Source organism: Haematobia irritans, chromosome 4, assembly GCF_050003625.1.
Source record: "Haematobia irritans isolate KBUSLIRL chromosome 4, ASM5000362v1, whole genome shotgun sequence".
NCBI classification, from domain to species: Eukaryota; Metazoa; Arthropoda; class Insecta; order Diptera; family Muscidae; genus Haematobia; species Haematobia irritans.
The window spans coordinates 61,277,017-61,294,735 of record NC_134400.1 but is presented as its reverse complement, the minus strand read 5'-3'; the positions used below and the strand labels follow the sequence as shown (position 1 = coordinate 61,294,735).

Sequence of the window (17,719 nt, the reverse complement as noted above, 5' to 3'; positions counted from 1 at the left end):
TCCTTACTTGTTATACCCTCCATCATAGGATGGGGGTATATTAACTTTGTCATTCCGTTTGTAACACATCGAAATATTGCTCTAAGACCCCATAAAGTATATATATTCTGGGTCGTGGTGAAATTCTGAGTCGATCTAAGCATGTCCGTCCGTCCGTCCGTCCGTCCGTCTGTTGAAATCACGCTAACTTCCGAACGAAACAAGCTATCGACTTGAAACTTGGCACAAATAGTTGTTATCGATGTAGGTCGGATGGTATTGAAGATGGGCCATATCGGTCCACTTTTACGTATAGCCCCCATATAAAGGGACCCTCAGATTTGGCTTGTGGAGCCTCTAACAGAAGCATATTTCATCCGATCCGGCTGAAATTTGGTACATGGTGTTGGTATATGGTCTCTAACAACCATGCAAAAATTGGTCCACATCGGTCCATAATTATATATAGCCCCCATATAAACCGATCCCCAGATTTGGCTTGCGGAGCCTAAAAGAGAAGCAAATTTCATCCGATCCGGCTGAAATTTGGTACATGGTGTTAGTATATGGTCTCTAACAACCATGCAAAAATTGGTCCACATCGGTCCATAATTATATATAGCCCCCATATAAACCGATCCCCAGATTTGGCTTGTGGAGCCTCTAAGAGAAGCATATTTCATCCGATCCGGCTGAAATTTGCTACATGGTGTTGGTATATGGTCTCTAACAACCATGCAAAAATTGGTCCATATCGGTCCTTAATTATATATAGCCCCCATATAAACCGATCCCCAGATTTGGCTTGTGGAGCCTCTAAGAGAAGCAAATTGCATCCAATCCGGTCTCCACATTTGGCTTGCGAAGCCTCAAAGAGAAGCAAATTGCATCCGATCCGGCTGAAATATGGTACATGGTATTGGTATATAGTCTCTAGCAACCGTGCAAAAATTGGTCCACATCGGTCCATAATTATATATAGCGCACATATAAACCGATCCCCAGATTTGGGTTGCGGAGCCTCTAAGAGAAGCAAATTTCATCCGATCCGGCTGAAATTTGGTACATGGTATTGGTATATGGTCTCTAGCAACCGTGCAAAAATTGGTCCATATCGGTCCATAATTATATATAGCCCCCATATAAAACCTTCTCCAGATTTGACCTCCGGAGCCTCTTGGAGGAGCACAATTCATCCGATCCGGTTCAAATTAGGAACGTGGTATATGGTCGCTAACAAACATACCAAAATTGGTCCAATCACACAAAAATTGGTCCATATCGGTTCATAATCATGTTTGCCACTGAGCCAAAAATAATCTACCAAAATTTTATTTCTATAGAAAATTTTGTCAAAATTTTATTTCTAGAGAAAATTTTGTTAAAATTTTATTCGGTTCATAATAAAATTTTCATCATTGTCAAAATTTTATTTCTATAGAAAATTTTGTTCAAATTTTATTCGGTTCATAATTATGGTTGCCACTCGAGCCAAAAATAATCTACCAAGATTTTATTTTTATAGAAAAATTTGTCAAAAGTTTATTTCTATAGAAAATTTTGTTAAAATTTTATTTCTGTAGACATTTTTGTCAAAATTTTCTTTCTATAGAAAATTTTGTGAAAATTTTTATTTCTATAGAAAATTTTGTGAAAATTTTATTTCTATAGAAAATTTTGTTAAAATTTTATTTCTGTAGAAAATTTTGTCAAAATTTTATGTCTACTTTGTCAAACTGAATTATATACGTATTGGATCGATCTTTTTTATACCCTCCATCATAGGATGGGTGTATATTAACTTTGTCATTCCGTTTGTAACACATCGAAATATTGCCCTAAGACCCCATAAAGTATATATATTCTGGGTCGTGGTGAAATTCTGAGTCGACCTAAGCATGTCCGTCCGTCCGTCCGTCCGTCCGTCTGTTGAAATCACGCTAACTTCCGAACGAAACAAGCTATCGACTTGAAACTTGGCACAAGTAGTTGTTATTGATGTAGGTCCGCTGGTATTGAAAATGGGCCATATCGGTCCACTTTTACGTATAGCCCCCATATAAAGGGACCCTCAGATTTGGCTTGTGGAGACTCTAACAGAAGCATATTTCATCCGATCCGGCTGAAATTTGGTATATGGTTTTGGTATATGGTCTCTAACAACCATGCAAAAATTGGTCCACATCGGTCCATAATTATATATAGCCCCCATATAAACCGATCCCCAGATTTGGCTTGCGGAGCCTAAAAGAGAAGCAAATTTCATCCGATCCGGCTGAAATTTGGTACATGGTGTTGGTATATGGTCTCTAACAACCATGCAAAAATTGGTTCACATCGGTCCATAATTATATATAGCCCAAATATAAACCGATCCCCAGATTTGGCTTGCCGAGCCTCAAAGGGAAGAAAATTTCATCCGATCCGGCTGAAATTTGGTACATAATATTGGTATATGGTCTCTAACAACCATGCAAAAATTGGTCCACATCGGTTCATAATTATATATAGACCCCATATAAACCGATCCCCAGATTTGGCTTGCGAAGTCTCCAAGAGAAGCAAATTTCATCCAATCCGGTTGTAATTTGGAACATGGTGTTAGTATATGATCTTTAACAACCGTCGCAGAATTGGTCCATATCGGTCCATAATTATATATAGCCCCCATATAAAACGTTCTCCAGATTTGACCTCCGGAGCCTCTTGGAGGAGCAAAATTCATCCGATCTGGTTCAAATTAGGAACGTGGTGTTAGTATGTGGACGTTAACAACCATACCAAAATTGGTCCAATCACACAAAAATTGGCCCATATCGGTTCATAATCATGGTTGCCACTAGAGCCAAAAAAAATCTACCAAAATTTTATTTCTATAGAAAATTTTGTCAAAATTTTATTTCTAGAGAAAATTTTGTTAAAATTTTATTCGGTTCATAATAAAATTTTCATCATTGTCAGAATTTTATTTCTATAGAAAATTTTGTCAAAATTTTATTGCTATAGAAAATTTTGTTCAAATTTTATTCGGTTCATAATCATGGTTGCCACTCGAGCCAAAAATAATCTACCAAGATTTTATTTCTATAGAAAATTTTGTCAAAAGTTTATTTCTATAGAAAATTTTGTTAAAATTTAATTTCTGTAGAAATTTTTGTCAAAATTTTCTTTTTATAGAAAATTTTGTCAAAATTTTTATTTCTATAGAAAATATTGTGAAAATTTTATTTCTATAGACATTTTTGTTAAAATTTTATTTCTGTAGAAAATTTTGTAAAAATTTTATGTCTACTTTGTCAAACTGAATTATATACGTATTGGATCGATCTTTTTGATTTAATATATACCACGTATGGACTTACATACAATTTAGAAGATGGTGTTAGGAGGTTTTAAGATACCTTGCCATCGGCAAGTGTTCCCGCAACTTAAGTAATTCGATTGTGGATGGCAGTGTTTAGAAGAAGTTTCTACGCAATCCATGATGGAGGGTACAAAAGCTTCGGCCTGGCCGAACTTACGGCCGTATATACTTGTTTTTAATTTAATTTAGTTAGGCTATTTGATAAAAAGAATGCAAAAAATGTTTTATATTGTATGTATTCAAAACTCTACTAGTTTTACATCTCTCATTCGCAACTTCACAATATTCCTGATTTGCGAGGTCCATAATATCCACCCAAGCTTTAGTTGCATGAGCGACTACCTACAATTTTGACAAATTTGAATTAGTATGGAAATTGGCTCTAATAAGCCAAAAAACTGAGTTTATAAAATTCCTTGTAAACAGCAATTAATTATACAAGACTTAAGTGGTTGTGCTTCCTTCCAGTTTCTGCAGAAGTTTGTGAAAGGTTAAATAAGAGCGAGTACCGACCTTAATGTTTACTGCACCATCGAGTAATTCATAGTAAATTTGGCTTGGAGTCTCCTACGGAAGCAACTGTATTCTCAAGTTTTTTAAACTCGTTAATAATTCCTTGAACATTCCTGAGAATTGAAATTTCTTCGCACATACCATCTTGCATATCATTCGCTTCCTAGCTGAAGGGACTGAAGTATTTTAAGTTTGCGACGTTTGCTACTTTTTCTACAAACCTAAAAATGTTTGATACAGACAATATCTGATTGGTATATGACAGTATAGGTCTACCTTGGCTCTAACATGAAGAGTTTTTGAGTTAAAATTTCTTGGATAACTGTTCCTGGTTTTTAGAGATTTTCTGATGGGAAGTCAAAATGTTGGGTGGCGTACATATTTTGACTTATTTTCAGAAAACTCAATTGCCTGTTTCGGTATCAGGCTAACATGAAATATAAAAAAACTTTGTTTAGAAAATTTTTTTATGAAAATTTAACGCGATCGTGCGTCTTTAATTAATTAATTTTTATCAGTTTGGAATCAAAGTACGCAATATTGTAATGAAATCAGTAGAAATGTCTCTTCAAGTAACAGTAGTCTAATTAAAAAGTGTTTTGACGAGTCCTGGGCTTCGTTTTGCATCCACTAGACACAAACGTTTTCGAGAACAAAACATAAATATTAATCCTCGAAAAATCACTTTATTGTTTTTCAATTTATCACGATTAAGAAATATATGCTCTTAAAAAGAAATATTTGGGATGTTGACGATTTAATACCACTTTTGGGCGAAGTGAATATTTTAAGTTGCTGTAAACAACACAAATAGCGCTCATAAGTCAAAACGTGGTTGCCCAATCCCGAAATGTAAAAAGCAACCCTCGTAAATGTTCGATCTACATCTTTGAAGATACACTGAAAAAAATATTGTCGTGAGGTCAAAGATTTCATGTCTTTAAAATACGAATACAAATTTTGCTTAGCATAGAAGACGCATTTCTCTAAAATAAAGTTATTTTCCTTGTCCAAAAGTCGATAAACTTTCCAATGAAGCCTTATTGTCCTTATAAATAAGTGATTTGACTTAAAAATGGGTACCTTAACATGAAAGGAAAAATTATTAGGTCAACTTGACTTTAATAATTCAGAAAAATGCTTTAAATTTAATGAAATTGTCTTTAAATTTGTTGTCTTTTTGCATCTTGACTACAAAGCAAAAAACCGTTCAAATATAGGACATGTTTTTCAAAACTTTATTATAAAGAAGTTTTTTACTTCAAACATAGCATAATTTCTACTGGAAGTCGAGTCCTAATTTGGAAAATAAAGTTGCCGTGAAGTCGTTTTTAAAGGACTTTGATAGCATATGAAGAAAAAAAGCTGAGAAAGCGAAAAATTAAAATTTGCTTCCTAGAAGCAAGTACACAAAACCTAAATTTAAAAGAGAATTGTGTCTTAAAAGTATCCTTACTTGTATTCTCCGCTTCTTTGGCTCGGAATCAATACCAAATTTTTTAAAGTAAAGACAAAATCTTTGGAACCGAGTATGCTTTTTTTTCAGTGTATACTGCATTTTTTGGTATCTCTCTCAATTTTGCAAGAAGATCTCTCTAGGCCTAGTCCATATGTCATTCTCTATTAACTCCAAACTTCACAAATTAGCATTAACACAGCTTCAAATACGATTAGCTTAAACGTCCTTGATAATTCCAAGCTTCTTGGTGTCGAGCTTGTACCGGAAAACTATTCCAGCACCTGTGAGTAGACGCCAATTATTGCATTCTCAATACCCCCATTTGCTTTGTATTTATAACGTCTAAATGAATTTATTTGTATTGTCATTGATATGTATACCCATGTCTTGCTCACAACATTTACTTGGAAGAAAGATAATGTCGTTAGTGTTGGCGTTGTATCTTAAAATAAAATAAATACAAATATCGTAAGTCTAGAATAATTTTAAAAAATTACTTCTTTGCTGCACTGAAAACATATTTATTGGTTTCTATCACGAAATTATCAAATTAAATTTTAATTGAAATTTCTTCAATCACGAAAATGATAATATCAATCATCGATGCCGATTAAAAATTTAATTGATTCAGTTAATTTATGTAATTGTGACTTTTATTTTAATTAAAAAAATTAATGAAATCTTTTAATTGAATTTATTTTTTTAATTCAATAAAAATTTTAATTGGAAAAATATTCGAGATATTATTTTTCGTGTGTGTTCGCGTCACGCGAATACCGTCGCATATAACCGACCAAAATGTTATTTATACAGCAAACGATAACAAATTTAGGACCCACTCGTAAACTGAGCAAAAAATAGTATGACATTGTTATTAGGATTAGTAACTGCTCGCATTCATACACTCAAAAAAAAGTTTACTAGGCTCCAAAGATTTTGACCTTCCCTTAAGGATTTTGGTATTGATTCCCTGGCTTTAAATCTAGGATCAATAAAATTAAAATTGGATACAGATCTCATTCATCGAGTTTTTATTTTCTTTTTGCGATATACTAATAAAAGCATCTATGTACAAACAAATTCCAATTTCAAAATCCAAATTATACCAGGTACTTCAAAGTAGAAACAATTTGCTTAAGTCTTAGCCTATATTTGAAGCGTTTTTATCTGAAATACAAAAATTCAATATGTCAGTTGATCTTTGTCTTACTTCAAAGATCTACAACTTCATCAGAGAGACGCAAAATTTCAAAATTTGTGTCCTAAATTTAATGAAAAAAAATTTTGAAGTAAGGATTATAAACTTTCTTTTAATTAAAATGTCATTGTTTTAAATAAGTTTGTCCTTAGCATTGCGTAAAATTTGAGTCCTAAAATGTATGTTGCATAATCTTCCATATTAGGACAATATTTTTTTCAGTGCAAGTTTTTGAATTTCACACAGTTGGCAGAATCCAGTAAAATCATAGTAAACTACATACACGGGTAGTATGTAGGTATGCCAGTGTGTATGTTTGTGTTGTAAAGGTCGGAAATTTTGTTTTCATTCTGCATGAGCGAGTAGTGGTGGCATAGTCTCTAAATTTATTTCCATTAAATTTAAAAATAAAGTTTATTTTTATATATGCTTTTATGACCATATGCGTAGGTAAGCTGCTAGATAATCAGATCCATAGGGATGTGAGTGCCTTTCTTCTTCGGTAATGATTTATGGATGTGCTACGTTCTTGGTTTCTCCACTTAAGTGGGCCTGCCGGTAAAGTGGATGGTGTAAATTTGAAATATAAAATAATTATGCGTTTTTTAAGGTCCATATATATTCTGCGAGTTTAGATGTTATGATAAAAACAAAACATTCCAAGCAACATTCATCCAAACACTCCGAGATATAATTATTTATGTCACTTCTTTCTCACCGTCGCTTTTAGGGCTGTTTTGTTTTCTGGGTAAATGTTTTTGTTATGTTCACTGGAACACTGCTGTCTTGGAGAATTTATTTCGGCTTAATGGCCAGATAGGTAGGTACCTATACTTTGTTGGCCATCCGCCCGTCTGTCCGTCCGTACGGCCAATGCAGTCTACTGGTGGTTGATTTTTCTGATTGTTGCCTTGTAAAACACAATGTGATGAATACTCGAAGCAAAACAAACATGAAGGAATGCATGTCTTTTGCATCCAAAAGTCATTTTTAACAATTGGACACGATATTCATCGAGATAAGAAACAAAGACATCGTCCATCCATCCACCGTCATCATCGTAGTCGACAACTAACAAAGATGCTTCCATCCGATAAAAATAAAAGTTTGTTGGTGAGCACCATACCCAGCCAGAGTCCAGCATCCAAAAAAAAAATAATAATAAAGAAGAAAAACCCCGGTTGTGAACAGCATCAGCATTTGTTTCATTCCATTTTTCAAGAGGTTATTTATTCATTTTGGCTTGTACTTGGGCAATTCCATATTGAAATGTAGTTGGTAGATATGACAAATTCGGGGAATTTTTGGAAACATGAAACGGGCATAGTAGAGAACGATCTCATGATATTCGGGAATTTTTTTGAGTTCAAATATTTGCCGGTTTTTTTAATTAAGAGTAAAAACTCCTTGGGCCCAAATTTGCCAGTTTTCATACAATATATAGTCCATGGTTATGTTTAGTAACAGCCATTTAGTTTTTGGCACACTTAGACTAGACAGTCAATTTTCTCTTATCACTGATTGTTGCTCGATTCTATGTTTAGCTCATTAGCAACGGTGCTCCTTTTTATAGTCGAGTGCGAACGAGAAGCTTATAACACTCAGAAATATCACAAGTACTACTGAAAGAAATAAATCACCGCAGAAATTTTTTGGTTTTTGATAGAAGGTGGGATTGAACACATGACCCTTTTTATGCAAAGCGGGTATGCTAACCATGCACCATGCTAACATGCACTCATATATAGCAAAAAAAAAAACTCTTGTGAAGCCCAAATTTAACTTCCTAATAATAATTGGTTTAAAACCGGTGTATTAATGATAAATTCGTGAACGTATACATTTCTTCTAATTTTACCCAAGTATATACTGAATATCTTTTATTGGAAAATTATCCACACAATCCTGTTGTTGTATAATTTTCGTAAATTTAAAAAAATCTGCAGATTGTGAATGGAATGGATTCCAGTAAAAAATATTCAGTAACAAGTAACAGGTTGGCTGATAAGTCCCCGATCTGACACATAGATGGCGTCGCTAGTATTAAATGCATATTATTTTTATATAGTACCAACCTTCAAATGATTCGTGTCAAAATTTGAGGTCTGTAAGTCAATTAGTTTGTGAGATAGAGCGTCTTTTGTGAAGCAACTTTTGTTATAGTAAAAAAATGGAAAAAAAAGGAAATTCGTGTTTTGATAAAATACTGTTTTCTGAAGGGAAAAAATACGGTGGAAGCAAAAACTTGGCTTGATAATGAGTTTCCGGACTATGTCCCAAGGAAATCAACAATAATTGATTGGTATGCAAAATTCAAGCGTGGTGAAATGAGCACGGAGGACGGTGGACGCCCGAAAGAGGTGGTTACCGACGAAAACATCAAAAAAATCCACAAAATGATTTTGAATGACCGTAAAATGAAGTTGATCGAGATAGCAGAGGCCTTAAATATATCAAAGGAACGTGTGGGTCATATCATTCATCAATATTTGGATATGCGGAAGCTCTGTGCAAAATGGGTGCCGCGCGAGCTCACATTTGACCAAAAACAACAACGTGTTAATGATTTTGAGCGGTGTTTGCAGCTGTTAACTAGTAATACACCCGAGTTTTTCCGTCGATATGTGACAATGGATGAAACATGGCTCCATCACTACACTCCTGAGTCCAATCGACAGTCGGCTGAGTGGACAGCGACCGGTGAACCGTCTCAAAAGGATACTCGCAGGGAGACATGGCTGAATTCAGATCATAGCGACCTTTTGGTATCACTTAAGGGATATCGGGTTTTTAGAGCCGACAGAGGGAGACGTGGGGGAGGTGTTGCCATTTATGCCAGGCATGGGATAAAATGTAGATTTATTAGTAATTCTATGGAGATGGATGATGTCGAGTATATATTTCTTGAGGTGACGAATGGTTCCTCCAATTTACTGGTTGGATGTGTGTATAGGCCAAACAATAGTGTACCCTTAGAGGACTTTATGACTACACTTGACTCACTTACTGTTCGCTATGAGAATATAGTTATTGCTGGTGATTTTAATAGTAATGCCCTCATTGAATTCAGATTTGTCGATGCTATGCTATCACTAGGACTCTTTTCTGTTAATAATACTACACCCACACATTATAAAGGGTGATTCTTTTGAGGTTAGGATTTTCATGCATTAGTATTTGACAGATCACGTGGGATTTCAGACATGGTGTCAAAGAGAAAGATGCTCAGTATGCTTTGACATTTCATCATGAATAGACTTACTAACGAGCAACGCTTGCAAATCATTGAATTTTATTACCAAAATCAGTGTTCGGTTCGAAATGTGTTTCGCGCTTTACGTCCGATTTATGGTCTACATAATCGACCAAGTGAGCAAACAATTAATGCGATTGTGACCAAGTTTCGCACTCAGTTTACTTTATTGGACATTAAACCAACCACACGAATGCGTACAGTGCGTACAGAAGAGAATATTGCGTCTGTTTCTGAGAGTGTTGCTGAAGACCGTGAAATGTCGATTCGTCGCCGTTCGCAGCAATTGGGTTTGTGTTATTCGACCACATGGAAGATTTTACGCAAAGATCTTGGTGTAAAACCGTATAAAATACAGCTCGTGCAAGAACTGAAGCCGAACGATCTGCCACAACGTCGAATTTTCAGTGAATGGGCCCTAGAAAAGTTGGCAGAAAATCCGCTTTTTTATCGACAAATTTTGTTCAGCGATGAGGCTCATTTCTGGTTGAATGGCTACGTAAATAAGCAAAATTGCCGCATTTGGAGTGAAGAGCAACCAGAAGCCGTTCAAGAACTGCCCATGCATCCCGAAAAATGCACTGTTTGGTGTGGTTTGTACGCTGGTGGAATCATTGGACCGTATTTTTTCAAAGATGCTGTTGGACGCAACGTTACGGTGAATGGCGATCGCTATCGTTCGATGCTAACAAACTTTTTGTTGCCAAAAATGGAAGAACTAAACTTGGTTGACATGTGGTTTCAACAAGATGGCGCTACATGCCACACAGCTCGCGATTCTATGGCCATTTTGAGGGAAAACTTCGGAGAACAATTCATCTCAAGAAATGGACCGGTAAGTTGGCCACCAAGATCATGCGATTTGACGCCTTTAGACTATTTTTTGTGGGGCTACGTCATGTCTAAAGTCTACAGAAATAAGCCAGCAACTATTCCAGCTTTGGAAGACAACATTTCCGAAGAAATTCGGGCTATTCCGGCCGAAATGCTCGAAAAAGTTGCCCAAAATTGGACTTTCCGAATGGACCACCTAAGACGCAGCCGCGGTCAACATTTAAATGAAATTATCTTCAAAAAGTAAATGTCATGGACCAATCTAACGTTTCAAATAAAGAACCGATGAGATTTCGCAAATTTTAGGCGTTTTTAAAAAAAAAAAAGTTATCAAGCTCTTAACAAATCACCCTTTACTTCCACTAACGCGACTTTACTGGACCTTTTCTTAGTTAATGATTTATCGAATATACTTTTGTATGATCAACTTTCAGTACCTTGCTTTTCACGTCATGACCTTATTTTCTTGACATATGACTATCGCCTGGATGTCAGGAAACATTCTGTCAAGTTTCGTGATTTTAAGAATATTAATTACGATCTTCTGAATGTTGAGTTCGAGTGCATTGACTGGGGTTTGATTTATGGTATTGCGTCTATCGATGACCAACTGACTTTTCTTGAGGAAAATATAGTTAAGCTTTACGATATAGCGGTGCCATTGAGGAGTAAGACTATATGCCCAAAAAATCGTCCTTGGTTTACGCATCAGGTTGCAAATGCCTTAAGAGTGAGGGATGTTGCCTACAGGAGGTGGAAGAGATATAGGACTCCTGAACTACGCGGTGAGTACTGTGATGCTAGGAGGAAGGCTCAGGATGAGATAAAGAAGGCTAAGTCTGAGTACTATATGTCCAAATTTGGTGATGCTGTTGGATCAAGGCGAATATGGGGTTTGGTACGCGAGCTTGATGTCGGTAGAAAGGATATTTATGTGGATGATGAATCAATTGATGTTGACGATATTAACGCGAAGTTTTTGGACATTCCCATGCGGGACGCTGATTCCTCCTTCTATGATATGACAACCGTTGCTTTTGATGATCGTTTTGAGTTCATTGGAGTGGAGGAGATGCATGTTCTGGAAAGTATCATGTCCATAAGATCGAACTCTATAGGTGCTGATGGTGTAGACCCTAGGTTTATCAGGATAATATTGCGTGAACTCCTCCCCTTTATTACCTTCATATTTAATAGGATAATAACCAATAGTTATTATCCAAGTAGGTGGAAGGTAGCACGGATAGTTCCTGTACCGAAGACAGGCGGAGATTACAGACCCGTAGCGATTCTGCCATTTCTAGCAAAGGCACTTGAGCGTGTGTTGAGGGATCAAATGGATGAGTACTTGCGTACGAATGCCTTGTTAACGGACTCACAGTCTGGATTTCGACGGAAGAATAGTTGTATTACAGCCCTTGTTGACGTGTCGGAGGATATCAGGCGCTTTATGGATGAAAGGAAATATGTGTTGCTAGTGCTTTTAGATCATTCTAAAGCATTTGACACCGTAGACCACGATTTACTTTGTGCTAAATTACGCAATTTCTTTGGGTTTTCAAACACGTCGGCAAGATTAATTTCATCATACCTCTCGGATAGGTATCAATATGTCAGGATTGGGGACAGGCAATCACAGGTGCGGTTGGTAAACAGAGGTGTTCCGCAAGGTTCAATATTAGGACCCTTGCTCTTCTCCCTATACTCTAATGATCTACCTACGCAGGTGAGACATTGTCGGATGCGAATGTATGCTGATGATGTTCAGTTATATATAGGTTGCGAACCGTCATCAATTGGTAGTTGTTAGGCTCTATTGAATGAGAATCTTGGAAGGATATCAATGTGGGCACAGGCCAATGGTCTTACTATTAACCCAATGAAATCTAAGTGTTTGGTGATTAAAGGGCGAACAGTGAGGTCTAGAGTTAATGTTGACATAAGGATAGATAATCAGACGATTGGGATAGTGGAGCGTGCCAGAAATCTTGGGGTGATGTTCAACAGCACTCTGACGTGGTCTGACCATATTACCGCTATGTGTGGCGGTGTATATTCAATACTTCGGACATTATGGCAGTCACAACGTTGTACTCCGTTAAGAATAAGGGTTATCTTAGCCAAGTCATTCTTGATGTCCATTATGCTTTACGGATGTGAACTTTTTGCTAAGTGCGATGCCCTAAGTATGCAGAGAATGAATAGGACGTTCAATAGCATTACCCGCTACGTATATGGTATACGAAGATATGACAGTGTTTCGGTTTTCTCAGTATGCTTGTATGACATGACATTTCACAATCTACTTAAGTTAAGAGTCCTTATTTTCTTGCATAGGATTATTTATAGTGGTCACCCGGTGCATTTATTTCAACGCCTGCGTTTTTCAAGATTTAATAGAGGAAAAAGATTAATTTTGCTTCGTCATAGCTGTTTGGTCTCTGAGTGGCAATTTTTTATTAACTCCATCCGTCTGTGGAACTCACTTACTTATAATATCCAATGTATAAGTAATGCAGATGCCTTTAAGAAAAATGTTATCTCGTTTTTGAGTAATAATTAAACAAGATTCTTTATCATTTGTTTTATTTTACTCTAAACTGTTTGCTAGCTAGTTTTAATTCTTAAAATTTGTTTTCGTTTTCATGCAATATGTACCCTTATTTTTATGCAATATGTACTTTTATTTATAACTTTCTTTTATTTGTTATAAAATTTTCGTTCAATGTTTTGTTTTTGTTTCTCTTTTTCATATTTTCAATTTTAATATTCTTTATCCATTATCTGTAATTATAAATTTTATAAATCTTATTTTAATTGTTGTTATTTTTCTCCTCTTTTTACAATTGTCAAACTTAAATTCTAATAGTGTTTTTTTTTCAGTCTGTAATCAGTTTTTCAATATAAAATATTAAGGTTATTTGCTTATAGATCTATTTTGATTAATTTTTTAAATTAAAAAAAAAAAAATTTTTTTTCATGAAACCTAATATTGTAATTATATTATATTTATTTAATTGTACATTATGATTTTAAACTTCTCATGCTGAAATATGAGACTCAAGTGGTCTTGTGCATGGGAAAGCAAATAAATAAATAAAGAAAGAAAGAAAGAAAAATTTGGCTGCAATGAAGAGGTGATTGTCGAAACTGAGGCCTATTTTGAGGCAAAACCGAAGGAGTACTACCAAAATGGTATCAAAAAATTGGAAGGTCGTTATAATCGTTGTATCGCTCTTGAAGGGAACTATGTTGAATAATAAAAACGAATTTTGACAAAAAAATGTATTTTTCTTGTTAGACCGGGGACTTATCAGCCAACCTGTTAAGTAAAGTAGAAAATCGGGCGGGCCGATTACATACCCTAAACCACCCTTACTGAATTAGTAATCATAAGCATTTGTTGGGTAACATTGATATAGGTCTGGGTGATAAACCGCAGTTGCATATTTAAGAAACTTAAGGGGTACATCTTTATGGGTGCTTTATCTCAATCTGACTATAGCTCTTAGTCAGTGTTGCCAGGGAAAATGTTCGGTTTACCCTACAAGGACAAAAACAAAATTCCCTACTTTCCCATACATTCCCAAACACTTTTCCCTACAATATTTTTCGTTAAATTTAAACAAATTTTACAAATCAAAAATGGTTCTCAGTACTTTATTATCTTAAACATGAAAATGCAATGTATATAATCTAGAAAAAAAATTGTATTACCAACACGGTTGCCACAGTTGGTAGAATTCTACCAAAATTAGTATTTTTTAAATCTCTATAGAAATAAAATTTTGGAAAAGTTTCTATAAACAATTTTTTTGAGAAATTTTTCTATAGAAATAAAATTTTGATAATAAATTCTATAGAAATAAAATTTTGAGAAAAAAGTTCATAGAATTTGAGAAAATTTTTTATAGAAATAACATTTTGAAAAAAATTTCTATAGAAATACAATTTTGACAAAATTTTCTATAGAAATAAAATGTTGACAAAATTTTTCTACGGGAATAAAGTTTTAACAAAAATTTCCATAGAAATATTTGTATGGTAGATTTGTGGTAATCTTCAAATTTTGTTAGATTTTTTTTTTGGCACGAGTGGTAACTGTTGTTACCACACATTGTTAAAGATCAAGCCTTGCCGGCTTCTAATTTCCTCCTCTAGAGCCACCAGAATGTAAAAATGATTACAAATTGTGTTGAGTGAAAATGTCCCTACATTGTGGCCCTAGAAGACGCTAAATATTACATATAGGAAATTTCCCCTACTTCTAGCAACACTGGCTGTAGTTAATATTGCACCTACGGGGTTAGTATGCCACTAATATTGAGCCCATTATTTAAAAAGAGAAAATCGTTAAATTAGTGTGGGTAATAAATCCAAATTTGTGAAAATTGAGCAATATTCTTAAGTAAGAGCTACAAGTACGTATAAGTACGATCGGCTAGTACATCAAAATTTGAAATTTGAGTAACATTGGTTAATAAATAAGGGTACTATGGCCAAATTTGGGAAAATCGAGCGATGTATTTATATGGAAGCTATATCTAAATCTGAACCAATTTGCATAATATTTTGCGGGTTTGATTAATAAAAGGTTACCTTGTGTACACCCTAAAAAAAATCGCTTCTCTAACATATGTTCCAAACATATTTTGCAGGAAGCACATATATTATTGGATGCTGCCGAAACATTAATATGTTTGTTTTATGTGAACATATTATATGTTTGGAAGCATTTTGAGCCCAAAAATATTATATGCTTCGAAGAACTTTCCCCAAAGAAGATTGTGCTCATTCCCTAACATAATTTTCACTTCCACGAAATTTTTAGTTCTTGGTACCTTTTTCTGTAATACAAATAATGTTGAAGAAATTATTCAATTTTATAAATTTTACCTTTCGCCTGGACGGAGAATCGAACCGAGGACCATACAGTTTGTAAGCCAACACACTATCCACTGGGCTACGTAGCAGTTATAGTCACCAGTAGACAATTATCGTTATAAGTTACATTTATATAGCATAGTTTGCAGCGCCCACGAGCCCATGCAAACATAACATTATTTAAAAGAAACATACATTTGTTGGCCACGTGGAGCAGTGGTTAGCATGTCTGCCTTGCATGCAAAGGGTCGTGGGTTCAATTCCTGCTCCGACCGAACCATTTTTTTTTGTAATTTAGACATTTATACTATATTAAATTTTTATAATGAAACTTCGAAATGTGCACCCAGAAAAAAGTGCCTTCGAAACTAAAGGAAAAATTTTTCATCAATATAGTTTATCCATTTTATTTCCATTAAGGTAAAATTTTGTGAGAAATAATAAAATTTACTCGTTTCAGTAAAAAAATCCTAAACTGTAAGCAGTTAGGAATAGTTCATTAACTAGAATAAGGCATGGAATTTTACTCATACTGTTTTCTTCGCTGGGTATAAGAATTTACTACTGAACAAGAAAATTTTATTCACCGATAACAAAGCATTCGTAAAAATAAACAAAAACCGAACTAAAACCAAGTTTCCTCAAAATTAGTAAAATTTCTTATAAAATGATAATTGCGACTTCCTTTATAATAGAAAGTTTTTCATACATACGAACAACACTTGGCATAGAAAAATATTTTAGTTCATTCGTACTAAGAAGTATGCAATCCAATCAAAACTTAAGGAAACACACTTGTTAGAATATAGGAAATTTTCCTATATTTCTATTGTCTACCTGTAATCGATACCTGTCATCGCAATCGATGTGTTTGCGCGTGGGTGTAATCGATATGTTTGCGCGTGGGTTGTTTTTTTAGTTGGAATCGCGTTGTTGTGGTATACGGAAAGATTGTTAAAAAATAATATTGTAAAATAATATAATAAATAACAAATAAAATATATAAAATATTTATTATTTTAAATTAGTGAGAAAAATTTTCGTTTTTTGAAAATAAATCTATCAATGTTCGTGATGGTATATAAAGAAAGAAAACACCAGCAGAATAACAACCCTTTCATTTGTCTTCATTTTGGAATCTTCAATTATCAGGTAATATTCAGTGACGCTAACCTTTTGTAACAAAAATGGTTTATGATTTTTTATATTTGTAGGTATTGAAATTGTAAAAGGAGGACAAAATCGTTAGGCAGCAACTTATTAAAAGTGAAAAGTACAAGAAGAAGAAAAAGTGCGTTTTACAGTTGATAATATCACATGGAAATTGGAAACAGCGGAATAATAAACTAATATTTCAAGGAGATTCGATGCTGTTGATTCTTAATAAGTATATTCAATGTATTAATAAAACATGTCTTTTATTGAAGATAAAATTGCTCATATAAATAAATAAAATTGTATTTAAAAACGAAGGTAAGCAGTTCTAATTAAGAAGTAAAAGTTTTACCACAAATGTGTAAGATTTGTCCAAATGAATGAAAAAATTTCAATAAAATCATTCCATATATGAATTCAAATCAGTTAAATTTTTTCATTCTGTAGTATAGTGGTACATAAACATAGGAAAATGTTAACTAATATATGGAATGCATTATACCTAATTTCTACGAAAATCACATCGTTCAAACAAATAAAAATGTCTTTGGCGCTATACGAAGTTCAACTTTCTTCACAATGAGTTCATTTTAACTTAAAGAAGGGGTCACTTTTTTCTGGGTGTGGGTTTTTAAAGATTTACAGTCAGAAACAGTGCTTGATATAAACGAAATGGCTTTTGAATAAAATATTATTATTTTTTTTTTGCAAAAATAACAATTTTATAACAAAAAACTGTTTTTGGTATAAAAGTTTGAAATTTTGGAAGAAAATCAAAAACTCTAACAAAAGAAGAGTATAAACATAGATAAATAATTTTATAATGTACACATAAATTTATTTAGGCGTGGACCGTTTTTTACTAGCATTTAACAACATTTTAAATGCCTTTAAAACTTATCGTGTTTTGTACTTAATTTCATTTTTACCTTTAAGGCCGTTAAAATATGTGTGTCCATAATGTCAAAATGATAAACAAAACACTTGTCCACACATACATAAAATTCTCCTCTCAAGGCGAAAACACATGCTGTTTTTTTTTTCAAATCTCTATGCTCTTGGTTCCGAATGTCTATTCTC

General features: G+C 34.2%; 1 protein-coding gene and 1 long non-coding RNA gene across 2 annotated transcripts; both read left to right on the top strand.

Moving 5' to 3' along the window:
- Window positions 1-9,392: 9,392 nt before the first annotated feature.
- On the top strand, window positions 9,393-12,410 carry LOC142235443 (uncharacterized). Its single transcript, XM_075306698.1, has 2 exons — window positions 9,393-9,561; window positions 11,035-12,410. Exons 1-2 carry the CDS (start codon window positions 9,393-9,395, stop codon window positions 12,408-12,410), a joined length of 1,545 nt encoding a protein of 514 aa, XP_075162813.1.
- Window positions 12,411-16,211: 3,801 nt separating this feature from the next.
- On the top strand, window positions 16,212-16,956 carry LOC142236498 (uncharacterized). The gene is made up of 2 exons (XR_012722061.1): window positions 16,212-16,636; window positions 16,699-16,956. It is a non-coding gene; the product is annotated as an uncharacterized LOC142236498 (long non-coding RNA).
- Window positions 16,957-17,719: the final 763 nt, after the last annotated feature.